Below are 19,526 nucleotides of genomic sequence, written 5' to 3' on the forward strand. Positions count from 1 at the left end.
CTCTGGATGTGATGCTTTAATTTTCTAAACCTATAAACCAGGGGTGTCAAACTGGCATACACAAAGGGCAGAAATTAAAAGACCAAGTCGGGGGCCAAACTTAAAAATTATTGAAAAAATTGAAGTTTATGCTTCTCATTAGATATAAAACATTTTCATATGGAAACAAATAGGTTTTGCTTAACATTCAGTCTGGAACAAGCTTATAATGATCATATATGTATGTGTGTATATATATATATATTTATATGTATGTATGTATGTGTGTATATATATATATATATATATCTCAAGTATGACACCGAAGTGACTGGAGCTAATGAAACTGAAAATGAATTGAATGGCAGATAATTGCACTACAAGTCTATGCAGCTGCAGCTCACCTGTTAAAGGAGAATGATTGCTGCACAAGAAACCAAGCACTGCCCTCCTCACATTGCCCTCCTCACACTGCCCACCTCACACTGCTCACCTCACACTGCCCTCCTCACACTGCCCTCCTCACTCTGCCCTCCTCACTCTGCCCTCCTCACTCTGCCCTCCTCACTCTGCCCTCCTCACACTGCGCAACTCACACTGCCCTCTCGCCCTCTCTGCCTCCCTCCACACTGTTACACGGAGCCTTCTCACACACAAAGACATCCCCGGCATTTCCTTTAGACGTGGGCTACTAAGAAACAGCAGGGAGGGGGAAGGCAGTGCTCTGTGATCACCTGTGATGTGTGAGAGGGGGACGGGGAGGGGCAGAGTTCACTCACTTGTCACATAGGAGTGATCCCGCGACTACACTTCCCGGCATTGCATGCGTCTATGGAACAGTCAATAGCAGTGATGCGAGTGATGCCTGGAATTGTAGTAGCGGGTGGGCCACATGTAATTTATGTTCGAAATTCTTTGGGGGGCAAAAAAAAGTACCTTGCGGGCCAGAGTTTGACACCCCTGCTATAAACCATATAGGTTTCTGGTAACCATCTGTGGGGGACCTTGCAAAAGCATTTGACACAGCACAAGTACACTATACCAATTGCTGCTCTACTGTCTATCTGTTTACATACTTCATCAGAAAAGGAGAGTTAATTTGTTTGACAGTTTCAATCTTTCTTGAATCCATGTTGACTATCACTTATGATAATATTTTCTAGCAAAAACTTTTTCCAAAGTTCTAATATCTTTTCAACTATAGAAAGTAAACTTACCAGTCTGTAGTTACTTGGGAATGACTTTGCTGTCTTTTTAAAGACAGGTACCACATTGACTATACGCCAATCCATTGGTACCATGCCAGTAATTAAAAAGTCAATTAGTAACAATGGCTTTGAAATAACTGAGCCCTGTTATTAAAGGACATAATTCTATCCAACAGTTTCTCAGTCATATTATTTTGAGCCATTGTGGCTCGTTTAAGGCAGTGAGATTGCTATTTACATTTTGAACTTGAGCTCTACCATTTTCCTTTGGATAAACGGAGCTAAAAAAGTTTTTAGTAATTCTGCCTTTTCTTTATCCCCAGTTACCAACGCTGAGACATCTTTTAAGGGGTCTACATGCTCAATCTGATTATTGTGCTAATAATATCATGAAAAAAAATGTTTGAGATTTGCCTTACTTTCTTTTGCAAGCGTTCTTTCTTTTTGAATTTTTGCACATTTCATTTATTTTCACATTTTATGCTATTTTTTAGATCAAAACAAATACTAATGGGACTTTTATGGTACAGAAAAAAAATGACTAGTGCTTTATTAGAACAATGAGAAATCAAACATAACATAAGTGACCAGGTTTGGTCACAGTAATGTAGAGGTATGCCACAAAGAGACACATCACATCAGAGATGGAACTTGCCAAAAGCTGGCAGCAATGGGTATTATAAATATCTATATGAAAATTATCAAAAAACAAGTGTATATACAATATGTACTAAACTATGAAGTGCAGCCACATTGCATTAACCAATATAGTCCTTCCCCAACCAACTAGGCACTGTCCAGAAGGACAAGATGCACTTTTACTACTTACTGTTGCTGATGATCAGGCATAGATTCGGATGGAGGATCCATATGTGGCCACCATAATTTGCTTCTCATCAAATCAAGTGCTGCCTCCAGCCACCATAATAGGCAGTTGGGTCGGATTCCCCCCTATATGGCATTCTTTCGCCCAAATTCGTCAAATGTCGAGACTCGCGGCGTGTGACATCACTTATGGCACGTAGGTCGGCTGGGGAAGTAAACAAATCCACCTCGGTTCGGTCACATGGGTGCCACAGTTCTCCTACAAGGAATACATTAACCTCCCTGGCGGTCTGATTATGTCAGTATTTTTGATGTCAAAATCAGTACATTGAACATTGCATGGAAATTTGTTGTTTAATATTGCAGGCCTGTAATTGTTAGGAATAACTCCCGGGTGTGATAAAGTTTGAAGCACAAATTATGATATAAATAGTTGTAAATAATATTTTAAAAAAATAATAAAATAATATAGTAACAATAAATTTAATTTAATAATTTAATCAAATCAAATACACTGAAATTTGTCCAAAGGTGCAATATTTTTGGCAAATTAGTATTATTAATTACTTATTATAAAATTATTATTTTTTATCACTTTATTACTGTGATCAATGTGGTAAAAACAGTTTACAATGTAATCAGCTTTCAAATTTCCCACCAGGCTACGCCTCCCCAGCGTACTGATGCTTCATGCATCCCATCGATCACACCGGGGACGCGATGCCAGGGGACACAGAAGCCGGCCGGCATCGCTGCAGGACTCCGCTGGATCATGGGGAGCAGGTAGGATGTTTACAATGCTACCCCATGTGTGGCTCGGGGTTACCGTTTTTTGGTACATAAAATTAACCCTGAGCCACACTCGGGAATACCGCCAGGGGGGTTAATGTCCTGCAAAGTCACTTTCCATATAGAAGGAAGCTGTACAGGTAACAAGAAGCCGTCAAAGGAGCATGGATATCAGTTAAACACTGACAATGGCAAAAATCATCGCCTTACATTAAATAGAATTATGTTACCCATGGTCTCCAAAGCAGTATTATCATAATTACACAGTATTTATATAGTGCCAACATATTACGCATTGTTTTACAAAGTCCATAGTCATGTCACTAGCTGTCCCTCAAAGGGGCTCACAATCTTATGTCCCTACCATAGTCATATGTCTTTAATACAGAAACCAATTAACCTAACTGCATGTTTTGGAATGTGGGATGAAACCCAGGCAAACACAGGGAGAACCTACAAACTCCATGCATATAGTGTCCTTGCTGAGATTCAAACCTGTGACCTTGTGCTGCAAAGACCATACTTCTAACCTCTGAGCCACTGTGCTGCATACATGAATAACAATAGCCATAGAGATCTAATACACTGTAATGAACTACAATAACTAGTATAATTGATATTACTATTAGGAGTATGTTGCAAATATATCAGTATTATCAACATCTAATATCCACAGTTTAATAAGAGAGGTGATGTCTGTTTTAAATTTACTCTGTGTTGAATTAAATACATCACACATGCCAAGCATACTGCTAAGCAATGTATAGTTATGCAGCTCATAAGAACTCCATCACAAAAATGAACATATAATCAATGATGGATTTCTGTTGTCTGGGCGGCACCCACTATCTATCTACATACTGAAATAATAACCAACAGGAAACAGTAGCAGTAATCTGCTATTACTATACTAATAACTTAAACATTATTTTAAATGTTGGAAGTATACCAATTTAGTTATTTGCGTAAAAACAATTTAAACCTGATCAAATATGTGTTCATATATCCTCTGGCGAAAGTGACATTTGATTTTGCCTATTTAATATACCCCACATCTACATAGAGTCAAATAAAGTACTCCCCCATTGAATGTTTTGGAACAAAAGACATTATTTGGGAGTAAATACAGTTCTTGATCTTGAAAATGTATTTACATTTAGTGCATGAACCGCACTTGAAAGTGCCAGTATTTTTACATTCATCTTTTCTTATTTTCCTTGTGTAGAAATGTTTTGTTAAACAATCAGTCACGTAAAAATCTAGACCTCCTGTAAGTGATCTGAGGAAACTGTTTCATATCTGCCCCCCATACTTGTTACTATAAGTAGTAATCTAACAATCAATCACATAAGTCCCTAGCCTTGTTCTAACATTTTTTGAATGCAGAGCAGGTACATCTGACCCTAAGATATTGACTCATGGGTATACTCTTTACCAATGGTGCTGGATGAGCGCTAGACACATGACACATCATATTACCCGCCATTTCTTTGTGAAACAGCGTGGTAGTAGGAGTCTGGTTTATGCAGATTCCAAATAGAGCATTTGTTTTTGGACATTCAATCATATTGCATGATAAATTTGAGCATGTTTGGGCATGTTTGAAAGCGGAAGGGTAGGTACCAGTGGAAAGAGAGAGGTTGAATAGTTTGGTTAGTGCTGGGGCCAGAGTGGAGGAGTAGGTGGACAGGTAGTAAACGGAGATGATGATAGAAGAGAGGAGACTTCATCCAGAGTAACAAGGCTGAGGGAGTTTAGTGATGATTTACAGGTGGAAGGGGTGCATATGGTTGGAGTAGCATGGTGAGCAGAGACATCATGTCTGAGTTTGACAATTTCTTCTTTAAAGTAGGTAACAATGTCTTGGGCAGAGAAAGTAGTTGTATGAGGAGCAGGTGTAGGGTTTAGGAGGGAATCACTTTTTTAGAACGCAGTGCAGTGCAGTGTTAAAGTGTTATAGCCTGGCTTTGTAGTCCATAAAGTCAGCTCTGAGGCCTGATTTCCTCCACTTGTTTTTTGTAGATGTTTGGTGTGATTGTTGTGCCAAGATCGGGGGTTAGCAGGACAGGGATAGCGGAAGGTGGCAGGGGCAACTTAATCCAGAGCCAAAGAAAGATTGTGGTTGAACTAAATGGAAAACTTTATCTGTAAATGTTATTTTAGAGGAAGTGGGGGTTAGGGACGTAAGGTAGTTTGAGAATAGGTTGTGACAAGGTTACAGATGTCTCTCTGCCATTGACCAGGTCTTAGATGTGGCAAAGGGGGGCAAGAGTTTGATAGGTTGAAGGTGATAAGGTAGTGATCAGAAAGGGGAAATGACGAGTTGTCAAGGAGGGTGAGGTTGCAGGGTTTGGAAAATACCAGGTCTAAAGTGCATCCGGCGATGTTTGTGAGGTTGTTTATGTTCTGTGTAAGTCCAAAGGAGGAGGTAATGAAGAGAAGTTTGGCTAAGGGAGGATGGTTGAGGTCATCCACTGCAACACTAAAGTCGCCGAAGATGAGAGTGGGCAGGTCATGGGGAAAGATTATGTGCGAGCCAAGAGCAAAGTTGTCCAATAGTTGCACTTTAAATAGGGTGAAAATGAGAGAGGGTGGGGTAGGAGGGACTCTTACATGTACAGATGGGGGAGACAATGAGACCCACACCACCACCTACTCTGTTGCCAGGTCCAGGAGTATGTGTAAAGTGCAGTCCTCCATAGGAGAGTGCAGAGACACAAAAAAGCGATTAGTACCCAAGATTCAACACAGGATACTCCGTGTTCAAGGATTCCTCCCAAGCATTCCTTTTACAAACTCAACATGGAACCCAGTTAAGTATAGGAAAATTGTCCAGTTATACTCTTATCACAAGAAGAGATTCAAATATTAAGTCTAGGTTTAGGTTTTTGTCCCAACCAAAAAGCAGACAAATTTACAGCTGTAAAAGACATTCTTTTATTTCCACGCATGTGCTACTGAGTACAATATTTAGTAAGAAGTCCAATCCCACTAGTTGATCTCTAGAAGAGCAATATGATGTACCTAGTGCTCATCCAGCCCCATTGGCAAGGAGTAGACCAGTGAGTCCATACCTTGGGGTCAGCTGTAGCTGCCGTGCATCTGAGGAATTTGAGAACAAGGATAGGATCTTACGTAATTAATTGTTAGATAGAGGATATGCAAAGAAAATTCTTTAAATAGCTTATCAGAAAGCTAAGGGTCTAAATAGACTACAGTTGTTATTTTATTCCTCAAGACATAAATCAAAAGAAGTATCAACTAAATTGATTACTACTTTTTATGACAAACATGGGAACATCTGAAACATAATCACAAAATACTCCCTGATATTGATTTGTGATCCAGAAATGTCTAGGCATATCATAAAGTTTCCTCAGATCACTTACAGGAGACCTAGACCTTTACGTGATTGTTTAACAAAAAGTTTATACACAGGGGAAATAAGAAAAGATGAATGTACAAGTACTGGCACTTTCAATTTGTGTAATGAAGTCTGTAACTGTATTTAGAACTGTAATTACTCCAAAATAAATGTGTCTTTTGTTTCAAAACATTTTGTGAACTGCAGTACTGGGGGAGTGATTTACTTGGCCCTAGTTAGTATGTTGTATTACATCACAGTTAGCTACTGTGTCCTTCCTGTTGGTCATTATCTCCGTATGTAGATAGTGGGTGTTGCCCAGACAACAGAAATCCATCACTTTATTGTATGGCCATTTTTGTGTTATGAAGGAGCTGCATTACTATACATTGCTTGGCAGTATATTGGACATGCGTGATTTATGTATTAACCACCTAGCCGGTATGCCCGTACGAAGGCCGGGCAAAAAAAAATGGCTGGGATGGTTAACCCCGTAATTTTGTCACATCCTTACCTTGCTGTGCACATCCAGCGGGACCATGGAGGTAAGGATTCCAGCGTCGTTTTCCTATTCCAGCGTCGTCCTTCGTCCATCGTCGTCCGTCGATCTCCCTCTCCAGCGTCGGGTGCCAGCGGGACCGGTAAGATGCCGGCCGGTATCTTGTGTTCCGCTGCCCGGCATCTTGCGTTCCGCCGCCCGGCCGGCTGAACACAAGATCCCGGCCGGCTGAACACAAGATACTGGCCGGCATCTTACCTGGTCCCGCTGATCGTCCACGTCCGTCTTCGTCCAGCGCCGGATGATCTCTGCAGGGAGAAGCCATCCGGCGGAGAAAAAAAACCGGAAGGCTTCTCCCTGCGTGCGTGATGACGTCGGCGCGTGTGCGGGAAATTCAAATAGAAACTCATTCATTTATTTTGTATTGGATTCAATACAAACTCCTGTATTGAATCCAATACAAAATGATTCAAATAAATACGAAGTTTATAATTGGTAAATTCAAACTGTCATTTTGTATTGGATTGAATACAAACTCCTGTATCCAATCCAATACAAAAAAAATAAAAAAAAAAAATAAAAGTAAATAACTTGGAAATTCAAATTTATCTTTTGTATTTGATTGGATACAAACTTGCGTATCCAATCCAATACAAAAAATAAAAAAAAAAGTAAATAACTTGGAAATTCAAATTTATATTTTGTATTTGATTGGATACAAACTTGCGTATCCAATCCAATACAAAAAATAAAAAAAAAAGTAAATAACTTGGAAATTCAAATTTATATTTTGTATTTGATTGGATATAAACTTGCGTATCCAGTCCAATACAAAATAATATAAAATTAATACAAAGTACATAACTGGTAAATTCAAACGCTCATTTTGTATTGGATTGAATACAAACTCCGGTATCCAATCCAATACAAAAAAATAAAAAAAAAATAAAAGTAAATACATTTTTTATATTCATATTATCTACTAGAACCCCTGTTCGGACATATTTCTGTAAGTTACAGGTCTACAATTTAAAAAAAAAATTTCATGAAAAACAGTGGATCACTTTTGGTACAGAAATCTAGACCTCAGTGTAACGCTCAGGTGGTTAAGTCAACATAGCGTTATTTTAAAACAGAAATCACATGTCTTTGTGAGTAAATTGTTGATATAGGATGTAAATAATATTTATATAATTGAAACATACTCCTAATTGTACTGGAAATCAAGTGCCACCATATAAATTATATTTGAGTAATTTTGCCTATATGGTATAAATATTATTGATATTGTAGTTCATTACACTGTATTAGATGGCTATGGCTATTGCTATTCATGCATACCATTACCATGGGTAACATAATTCTATTTATTGCAAGGTGATGATTTTTGACTTTGTCTGTGTTTAACTGATATCTATGTTCCATTGATGGCTTCTTGTTACCTGTACAGCTTCCATCTATATGGGAAGTGACATTGCAGGACTTTAATGCGTTCATTGTATGAGAACTGTGGCACCTATGTGATCGAACTAGGGGGTGGGTTTGTTTACCTCCCCAGCCGACTTACGTGCCTGAAGTGACATCACACGCCACAAGTCTCTGCATTTGACAAACCTGAGATAAAAGGCAGATTGCCTAACAATGGGAGAGGATTATGTTGTTTGGAAGCAGCACTGATTTGGTGGAAAGTAGATCATGATGGCAGCATATGGATCCTCTTCTTGAATCTATGCCTGATCATCAGCAATAGTAAGTACTATAGGGCAGCTTGTCCTTCTGGACAGTGCCTAGTTGGTTGGGGGAGGACTATATTGGTTAGTGCAATATGGCTGCAATTCATAGTTTAGTACATATTGTATATACAATTATTTTTTGATAATTTTCATATAGATATTCATACTACCTCTGTTGCTGCCAGTTTCTGGCAAGTTTCAATGTAGGATAAATGTTATGAATAGTTCATGTCAAACTTTGTCACATATTTTATTTAGGCTTACCCTGTATGCTGTACCTTAATATTGTTAATGTTCTACTTGTCAATTTTTTTCTTCCGAAAAAAAATAAATAAAAACATAATTATAAAAAAAATTTGGGTCACATGTTATGCATAATTTTGTGTAGTTTTATTAAGGAACTAGTATATTTATTTCTGTACCACAAAAGTTTAATATTTGTTTAGATCTAGCTGTATGTGTTCAGGGATGTGGTACATATGGGACCTACAACTATGTATTGGATATTGTTATATTCTTTATCATTTGCAAATGATGAAGTTGATCCTTTATTGTAATATTTTTATTTTTACTTTTATGGCTTTTTAACATTAGCTGTAAGCCACATATGTTGTAATTTTATCCTCTTAGTTTTATTAACCATTGGGATATATTTTGCACTGTGTTTGTTTTGTGTTCGTCAAAGTAAGGGTGCCATCCTAAAAATTCTATAAACTTCTATAAACTCTACTACACAATATGGTGGATATTAAAGTCTCTACGGATTCCAGCTTCAGCCATAATGTCCTTTGGATAGCTTTTTAAGCTGCAAACAGTCCCCAGTTTCCTGCTTGGATTGTTAATGTTTTGTTAGGTGTTGACTATAATTAATTTGAATATATTGAAGTTATTTCATTCCTGTTTCTCTTAACAGACCATAAAGAAAAGAAGGGTTTTAAAAAATCTTTTAAAAAAAAAAACATGCTCTATTAGCAAGATTTATTCTGGGTTGTCCTACAAGTTTTTTATTTGTTAATCTCCAATTCTCCTGAAAGTGTCAGCATATTTAGCTAAGTTAATATTTATATATTAATATATTCCTATGTCCCTCAGTGGACTCATAGTCTGGTGGGTACTTTTTCTTACTCTAGAGGAGTACGTTTTGTGATGCATCAGGCCATTTTGTACCTTCTGGCTAAAGAGGTCATTGCTTTGGTTCCCCATCAAGTGCTCTTCCAGTGCTTTTACTCTAACCTGTTTATGACCTTTGTTCACTTTCTAAAGTTTTAGCGTAGTAGTATCTGCACTACGTGCTAACCATCTCTCACCAAGATGCTTATTTTTCCTTTTTTTAATACACCTTTACTAATCGTGTTTTGCATGCTACATTTCTACACGTTCATTGTTCCACTCTTTCTGCTGGCTTTGGTACCTTCAGGTGTTCACCACAGTGTTGGCAATTGTTCTTTCTATCACTAGGGTCAGGGACTTATTGTCTTAGTGTCTGGCTACCTCAACAATATCCTTTTCCAGGCTTCTTCTTTGTCAGTGCTGGAAATCAATGACAGGATCACTCTTGGTTCCATACATGATTCAGATTGATTAAATTGAAAAACTGAAAGTCTTCTCTGTTTTCTTACATCTTGTTTGCATACCTGGAACTGGACCCTCTGGGTCTATGAACTGTGGACTCAGACGTCACAGTCGTGACAGTCGTCACAGGACATCTTGAATAACCTGCATGGAAGCCCTTGGTCTGATTTCCCTGTTGAACACAAGAATTATGCAGTAGGAGATTTTACCCAATAAGGACAACACTTTTCTTTCACTGGGAATGAGAATTCATCTTCAACAGCAAAGATGTTCCTAAAGAAGTGACGCAGTTATTCCATAACCATGAGGGGGGCTTAAAAGATTGCCCATATTAGAATGTCAGAGGTGATGTAGTTATTGTCAGTAGTGATGTAGTTTGCATCACCACCATGACAAACCAACAGCTGGACTAAAGGTCAACAGCACTTAGATTCCTAAGAATGATCTCTTCGCCAGGCAACATTTTTTCAGATCTATCCATTTTGGACAATGTCAAATATTGTATTTAATGGTATCTTGGTTCAACAGGAAGGTAGATAGGTTGTAGCTGGATAAAGGGATGCATTGATGGTTTCAACATATACCATGGTGGCATTGTGGCAGTGTTACTTGATAAGATAGTAGCTTTCCTCATTGCCATTTTTTCAAGCTGGCTTTTGATTTTAGAGGTTAATCACTGGTTTTGCAAGCCACTTTCCTTCCCCAAGGTGGTATCCTCCAATCATTTGAACCAGGACATTGCTTTTTTCTTGACAAACCTTTGTGTATTCCAAGGAAAATTGCATTTCCCTTGATGTGGTCAGGTCAGTTAGTTTTTTTTCCCTGAACACCGCTGCAGGGAAATTTGACTTCCTATTCTTGGTTCTAGATGGTCTTTGGAAAGGGGGTTCTGGATTCAAGAGTGACTGTATTCAGATCTACTTTCTTGGACCTCTGTTTTGAGATAATGGGCTCTTCGTTTTACTTATTTTATGAGAGCAGTTTTAAAGCTTCTTGAGCTTTTCAGGATTCAGTTTTCTAGGTTTGCTTCCATGTTTGCTCAGTTTTTGTAGCTTACAGCATAATCATTAGTAGAATAGAGTAACTATAATAGTTCATATAGTTTATCTAGGAAAGAGGAAGAAAAACAAAAATAAAAAACAAGAATGGACAAGTTTGTTAAGGCACAAGTGAAAAGGGGAAACGACTACATAGGAGGGGATTACTTGTAACCCAGTGTACTAGTATGGAGATCTAGATCTGCTGTGTATCCTAGCCCCCTTAACAAGAGGCGTATTAATGGGTTAAACGCACAAGGGATCAAAAAGGTATGCCCATTTCTTGTCCGTGAAATTCTAGCAGGCTGTCCATTTATAACAAGAAATCAATTCTATAATTTAAAAACTATAAAAAACTGTAAACAACACAAACTGATATCCAAACTACCACAACCAGCCAACTTCAGACCTATTAAAAATCCTTTCTTTACACTCTGATCTCCAGCAGCCAAGTCCACAAGCTTTCACAGTTTTAGACTAGCTAAACCAAGCAATATCAAGTGCAAACATCCACTTAGTCTCTCGCAGTCTTCTAAGATTTGTGCGTTCTTTAGAGCAATGAAAAAACAGCCTATTCATTTTATTTTTATTATTCACAAGAAAAAAGTGATAAGTAGTTGCAGGATCAGGAAGGTTTTTGCAGGTTTCTAGTATGTTTATTTCCCTAGTGGTTGAACTTGACAGACAGACTTGTGTCTCTTTTTCAACCTAACCAACTATGCAGCTATGTATGACAAACAGCAGCATTAAAAAATAATTGACAATAAACAAATTACAACCCCAAAAACAGAATACTTTCCTTTTTCAGTTAGACCCTAAAGATATGACTGCCTTACCCAATTAGCCCAGGTAGGATTTTAATTTTAAAAATCCTCTAAACTTATACCTGTACTGAGTTTTGAATAATTAAAACAAAATTGGAATAGTGTTCTTGGCTGTTTTTCTGATATGCTATTATTAACTAAACACAGAAGCATTACAGCAGTACGTTAGTACATCCAATACTAACAAAAATATGCTAATTAGTACCTTTCATGAAAAAAATCCTAAAAAGCTTTGAAGTATAACATACTTTTGTTCAACCAGGCTTTTGCAGAATGTTTTACAACTGCACTCGGCAGTATATAAACTATGAGTCATTAAACTTCCAACATTCCATTAAACTTCCAACATTTTCAAGTATGTAATGCATTTTTTTGTTGGAGACCAGTTAAAACCAGTACATCTGGACTGTGCAGTTTAGATTCAGAAGCAAACTGGTATCCAGATGCACACGGCATCTGGTGTTTCTCTTTCCCGGGCTGTTTCAGATTTGCTATCTCTGCCTCCTTGTACATATTACAATCATTGCATCAAGGCTATATCTGTGCCAATTAATTTTAAAATCATACTTAGTGAAAACACATAGAGGGTCTAATTGTTCCCTTGCTGTGAGGATATTCAATTAATTTATCCTACCATTGACATAGTATTATTAGGTTATCATGAATATTCTACATTAATTACCGTATTTTTCGGACCATAAGACGCACTTTTTTCCCCCCAGAAGTGGGGGGAAAAAGTCCCTGCGTCTTATGGTCCAAATGTATCAAAATGTATCCTTCCCAGCTGCTGTCCCGTCCTCCCTCTGCCTTTTCTCCTGTCTCCAGCGCGGTACAATGCAGAAATCCTGCATTGTACTGTGCATCTCTCCATAGATACGAGCAGCTTCCAGCCTGTGCCTGTGTCTCTGTGTAAGGCACGCAGGGAAATCCCCCCCCTCACATCACTCTGAGGATGAGTCATCTTCCAGTGATGTGATTGGTGATGTATGGGGGTGTGTCAGGGAGGGAAATTTAAAGGCAGATTACAATGTAATCTGCTTTTAAATGGTTTTTACAGTACAAAAACACCACACAACATAAAAATAAAAGTACCGTACATTTTTAATTTTATTTTTAGATTACATTGTTGTCTATTATTTCATTATTGTTTTAAATTATTATTTATATTTATGTATTATATTATAATTTATGATTTTAATAAAATAAATATAATTATCATACCCGGGAATTAATCCTAAGAATTACAAGCCCACAATACAAACAAAAATTTCTATGCAAAAAAAAAATAGGATAGGATTTTATTAAAAGTACATTTTTTTTTTTACATGATTGTGTGTTTCAAACATTTTTTATATTCATAATATCTACTAGACCCTTGTTCGGACATATTTCTGTAACTTACAGGTCTAAAATGTAAAAAAAAAAAATTTCATGAAAAACAGTGTAACGCTTTTGGTACAGAAATCCAGACCTCAGTGTAACGCCCAGGAGGTTAATGTCTTTTGGTATAAAAGCAGAATTAAAGGGGCATTAACCCCTGTTTGTTTACCTGCCGTTTATAGGTAGGTAAGCAGAGAGGGGGTTTGGGCAATGAAAGCGCCCTAATACTTACAGATTCCATGATCCAAAGGGGTCCTGGTCCAGTACCGGATGCCCCGACATGGACGAGGCTTGCTGTTTGGTCCACCTTGATGGCGTCCTACGGAGTTCACAGAAGAAGCTCCAAAGATTTCCTGGGACCCAAAGCTGTCCCTCGTCATCCAATCAGTGAGCCGCGTGGGACACGTGATGACGTCACTGCACTGTGAGGAACTGAGCTTTCTAGATTCTGACTCTAGCAATGAGGAGTTCTTGGGGTTCTCATAAAACGAGCAGAACCTTTACCGTAAATCTTCAACTTTATTCTTTTTTATTACTGAAGTCTCTCGTTATTGTGTTTTACAGTAATTTTGTCTTTTGCTGACTTTGTTAATAATGGTTCTAAATGCTGCTGTTTACTTTACAGGGTTTATTACATGTGTTTATGACTGTGATGTTGGTTTTTAATGCACATAAAATATTTTAGGACACTATTTGTTTCAGAATCTTTTTTTTCTTCATTTCCCTTCTCTAAAAAACTGGTGCGTTTTATGGTCCAGTGTGTCTTATGGTCCGAAAAATACGGTACATCCTGAAAGACCTGTGCTCTAACATTGAAAGTGGTTATATAAAGGGAAAATGTGATACAGGCCCATTCACTCTTGGCTGAATCATGGGAAATTATTTAAATGGAAATTGAGCAGGTAGACTCAGGTAACGTGTACAATGCTCAACATGACTCTAGCTACATTGCAGGTGTTTAAGTCCTATTCTCAAGATTGCAAGATTCTCAAGATTAAGACTGTAAAGTAAGATATACAAAAAGATGACTAGATTTACTGATTTTAGCACCACTGTTTAATTTCTTGGGGGTCTTTTTTTTTATAAATTGGACATTCATCAAACATTCTTTGGTGGATGAATTGCTGCTATTGAAAACACATGGACCTGTAATTATCTCCACCAGGGAAGGTCTGATTTGGTGGTTTATAAAATCGTATTAGCAGCTAATACATTGTTTTGTACTTTTACTTTACTTTTTAACTTTTACCCACTGTTCACACCAGCACTTTAATGTTATATTGTTAGTAAATTTATAGTACTGTCTCTTTGTACTAGGGCTTTATTAAACAGGGAATCTAACAGTCCCTCAAACATTCCCTGGTGGGAATTATTTACTGCCATTACAACATGGACCTGGGAAATTCCAATGAGGAAATGTTTGAGGTAATGTCTGATTCACTATTCTATAATTGAAGCCCCTAGCATTTTATAGTAAATGTATTTATTTAAAATAGTAATCTAAGAAATTAGTGATTCTTTTTAGCTAAAAAGCTGTCTTTTAGCTAAAAAATCTAGTTCATTTATGTAGTACTAAAGCTATTTGTCAGTTTTATAACATAATATATAGTAGATTTTGGCCAACAAGATAATCTGGTAATGGTCTGGATTATGAAAGTATTCACTTTCTTCTTTTTTACTATTTTAGTGCCAACAATTTTCCTTAGCAAGAAGCCAAAGGAAAAAGAAACTGATGCCAAAACTCAAACTATTGAAGGAATCACAAGACTTATTTGTTCAGCCCGACAGCAGCAAACCATGCTTAGAGGTGATTAAATGTATGATTAAAGCTTATAAATTACCTTTTAAAACACAATCACAGGAGGTATGTATTGATCATTTTCAGGTACTTGTAGATCTGTTTAAGAATTATTTTCCATATCTTGAAACCATTGCAAAAAGATTTGGACACATCCATGGCAGTAAGAATTAGAAACACATATATGCTAAACAAAAAATCAGCTTCTACAAAACTGTTGATGCCGAGTGCACCCGTGCAAATGTAACCTTACGTGGGCCCTGACATGGTGTGCTTGCCTTGAAAGCTTGAAAACGTCTATGCCACGTTTTCCCGTGTTTATGTTTCAAGCACCTTTAAACACTGGAAAACACCAAAAAAACGCAGGAAAATGCCCACATTGAAATCCCCCAATGGTCATGTTTACCCGAATTTTTCTTCGTTTTCCTGTGCTAACCTTTTTTAACGCGTTTTTTTTTTTTTTAAATGTTGATAGGAGCGTTATAGATAACGCTCAAAAACGTGCCTCAAGGAAACATCCTGGTGTAGATGAGCCTATTGGAATGCATAGGAATTTCAAACATGAGCTTTTAAAGCCTCATGTTAAAAGCTGGGGAAAACATCAGTGTAGACTAATCCTTAAGGAAGTATTGAAATTTTGGAAAGTTGAACAACCATGACTAGCCCTTCCTTGAAGTCATGGAGGAGGTTCAGTTCAGTCTTCCAGAGTTTCATGCAGGGAAGTTTGTTTTTCAGAGATCTTAGCACTATGTAAATTAAGGATATTAGCCCTTTTGTTGTAGTGATTGACTTACAGGCGGATTCGAAAGGGGTGGCTTTGTACATTGAAGACCCCTCATGCATTTTAGAAAGTACTCAAAGGTATTTGAAGATATTGAAACTATTCAGTGCCAGGTAAGCCATCCCACTCGGAAAATTGTGAAAAGGTAAGTAAACCCCTGGAATCTACAAAGTCACGTTTTCTGAAAAAACCTCTGTTCCTCCACTATACAAAAATATTGGGCACTATCCCAGGGGCAAACTCTTGGATTATACTATAGTGGCGACAGTGGCAGGATAGAGCAACCTAGAAATGATTTGCCTCTGCTTCTATGTCATATTATGCAGGAGAGAGATAATGAAGGGCATAAGATTGGCAGTCTATTTACAGTCTTGCTGTGAAAAAGAGACCAAATCCAAATGGAGATTAATGTTTAGAGCATATTTATACGCAAGCCTGTGTTGTTTGTGAAAGAATTAAATATTTGGAGTAAATTGGGTAACGTTGTGAGCAAGTTTTACAAATTGTAACCGTAAACTAGGAGCATAAACGTTGCTTTTTTATGTTCACATTCTCCTGATTTAGACGAGTCAATGGTTTAATGGCCAGGGCAAATAACGGGAAAGAGGTGGACATCCCTGACAAGTGACTCTACTAATAGTGACATCTTGTGATTTATACTCTTTAAGTGAGATCTTTGTTAGGGGAGAGCTTCAGAGAGATGATAATACATTTATAAAGTGGGGACAAAATCCCATATGTCTTTGTAAAGAAGTTTAATACTGCCAAGATTAGCTATCAAACACATTTTGGAAGGTAAACAGATGAGAGCATTGTAGACCACTTGTTATCTTGATCCCATTTAGACAGGGCTGCAGAAATCAAATTTATGGATCTCCTGGTTTGGTCCAAAGCCAGCCTATATCTTACAAAACCCACTTGATCTGGATGTATGTACGTGCCTAGGAACAATTTTGAGCATTCAGCCAAAATTTTGATCATTCCTTTTAGATAACAATTTAATAAGGAGATTGGACAATAGCTACATCAGTATGATCCTTATCAAGTTTGGGCAGCATGCTAATGAAAGCGAAGTCTGGAGGTAACGTGTGCCCCTCCCTCCTAGTTAAAAAGGTCAGCTAGGTGTAGGGTCAACAATTGAGCACGTTTCTTATAATATTGGTTGGAAAACCAATCCGGCCTTGGAGATTTCCCCAACTTTAGATTTTTGATTTCTGACAGTTTCTTTATTGGTGAGTCGTTTCTCTAGTAGATGTTTATGATGTTCTTAGAGATTGGGCATGCCACTAGAGTGAAGAAAAGCCACCATAGTTAATGGGGTTCCCAAGGCTCAGCATAGAGTTTGCTACAGATCTATTTGAAGGCCTGCAAGATGGATAATAGGGTTTTGAGAAAATTTACTGTCTGGTAGTCTTTTTTAAGGGACGGCATGGAGCATAGTACTGGGATTTTACTTGTAGACCAGTACCGAGCACGGTTGTCTCCCCAAGTGAAGAATCGATGTGAGACCATCTGAGAGATTTTTCAGCCTTTGTGTTCAAACATAGGTTATACGTTTTGTTCTAGGAGTATCTAGTTGAGCTCTAAACCGATTACCCCTTTTGGTGGCTTTATGTGCTTTCTAATTTTTTAAAGGGAGACATATCCGTGTGGCAGGGAAAAGAAAATACATTTTCTTTTTCAACACAGGTGAGTATATCACCTAATAAGCTATCGTTTAGTCTCCAGGTCATCAGTGGGGGGCAGTAACCTAAGTATTCAAACAGAAGGAGCCAGGGGATCATTATCAGACCACAGTGTAGTTAAAATGCAAGCCGACAGGAGCTGGGGAACCATTTGGGAGGAAATGAACATGTAGTAATTAGAGAATATTGCTTATTTCCACCAAAATCTCAAAAGAGGGATGTACTTCTCTCTACGTATCAATAAAATCACACTGATGTAGTGTAACCACTATCTCTCAACAATAAAAAGTGGCCTTCTGCTTTTTGGATCAGAAAAGCAAACAGGTTATGAACAAAAAAAAAAGAAAAGCAGTTTGACCAGAGTTTGGTATATAATAAACCAGGAAGGAGGTAAAACCCCGTTAAGTGTACCAATAACCAGGAGATCGCGCCCATCAGGATCCTTGAAAGTATTGTGTGGGGTGAACAAGATGTGCTTAGAGAAACAAAGGGCTACACCTTTCTGAAGCATTAGCTAGGTAAATAAAGGAGTAATTCCAATGTGAGCTTAAGTTGTAGAGAAATGATTTTCCTTGATAGCCACATCATCAGCTTTATTGGAGTGATAAAATTGAAAAGCCTTGGTTCTCCTAATAGGGGAATGAAAACATTGAACATTATGGTTTGCACAAGCTAAGCAAGGTGCCATCATAGGATTGGTTGTGGATTGGTTGCGGACTGAGAGACATTGAATCTACTAATAAACTGGATCTTCTGGTGCAATTAAATAATTTGTACCAAAAACATTGGTTTCTAAAGGAAGGGGCGGGGGGGCAACAAGGTAACCAACAAAACACAACAAGCATGGTCCCAGTCAGGACCTAGTTTTAATTTGCGACCACCCATATGTAGGTGTAAATAGAATATCCAAATGCAAGAACTCAGGTGACCTGGAGGGTCACACTTCGGCAACCAAACACAATACAAGGAATGAGGGGGGAGACTCGGTTCAGAGGTAACCAGATTCCAGATTTAGAGAATCCAGTGAGGGCCTGGATATCCTTCTCTACCCTTAGGTGAAATATAACAGGAATAAAACCAACAAAGTATCATAGAAAAAGTACCATTGTGAAAATAGTAAAAACGTTAGCAACTAACATTAGCATAAATACATAGGAAAATCCAAAACTGAATACCTGAGCAGATCAAGGCACAAAGTTAGGTACAAAATTTAGGGTGTATTACATCCCAAAGTCATTGGTGAGAAGAGATTTTCAGATCCTTGCTGCCTGTGTAGGACAAGGCATGTCAACCCATTCATGTCTTTGATAGATTTGGGTAAGACCCCAATATGGAAGTTGTAGCGGTTGTTCGAATCGTCCAACCAAACCAAACACATGTGGAATTTTGATTACCTCGGTGAATAATGTTGGCAAATCTATGCTCTATAGTATCCAGCCACAGCCACTTGCCAGGTTGAATAGATATCTTGTTTTAGTTCTTTCGTAATATTAGAGAAGGTTTTATGTAACTCACATTGAAGGACGGCCACAAAGTAGCGCATTATCTTCAGCATTATCGCTGCTGGTAGGGGATCGATAGGCAAGGACACCCACACTGCCAAAGTGACCAGTAGGTAGAAATTCACTGTAGTCAGGGCACAGAGAAGCTGGGGTCATGATGCCAGAGAGATGCATGCTAGTGGCTACTGCTGGGCTAGAGTATCAATCTTCCATCAAGAAGAAGAGAGGCCCCCCTTGCTAGTCTCACCTGCAGCTTTTGAGACCAAAGGAGAGGGAGGCCTGGCTTCTTCTGGCGTCATTTTGTAGGAGGGGTGGCTGCTCTGCAAAGAGTTTTTTTTTCTCCTGATCCCAGTAGTGATTGTGGATTTAGCCCCACCTGGCTGTATGCTGTGGACTTGTTCCTCACTGGAGCCGCAGTGAAAACTTATTATAGCTGCTGGAGGGTAGAGGGGGCACGGTTGAAGCTGCGTCCATCAGCTGTGCATGTACACTACTGCTTACCCCTTCTGAAAATGCTAACGCAGTGGAAGAAGAACATGAAGGAAGGTGA

At 38.2% G+C, this 19,526-nt stretch overlaps 1 protein-coding gene across 3 annotated transcripts in view; it reads left to right on the plus strand.

Annotated features, from left to right (window-relative positions):
* Window positions 1-19,526, plus strand: part of PACS1 (phosphofurin acidic cluster sorting protein 1) — a 142,780-nt gene that overhangs the window by 120,707 nt on the left and 2,547 nt on the right. For all 3 annotated transcript variants that reach the window (XM_072423063.1, XM_072423064.1, XM_072423065.1), the window contains one exon: window positions 14,898-15,017. In XM_072423063.1, the coding sequence (XP_072279164.1) occupies window positions 14,898-15,017 (120 nt within the window). The remainder of the gene's footprint in view (window positions 1-14,897; window positions 15,018-19,526) is intronic.

The sequence above is a fragment of the Pyxicephalus adspersus genome, chromosome 9 (assembly GCF_032062135.1).
Source record: "Pyxicephalus adspersus chromosome 9, UCB_Pads_2.0, whole genome shotgun sequence".
In the NCBI taxonomy this organism is placed as follows: domain Eukaryota; kingdom Metazoa; phylum Chordata; class Amphibia; order Anura; family Pyxicephalidae; genus Pyxicephalus; species Pyxicephalus adspersus.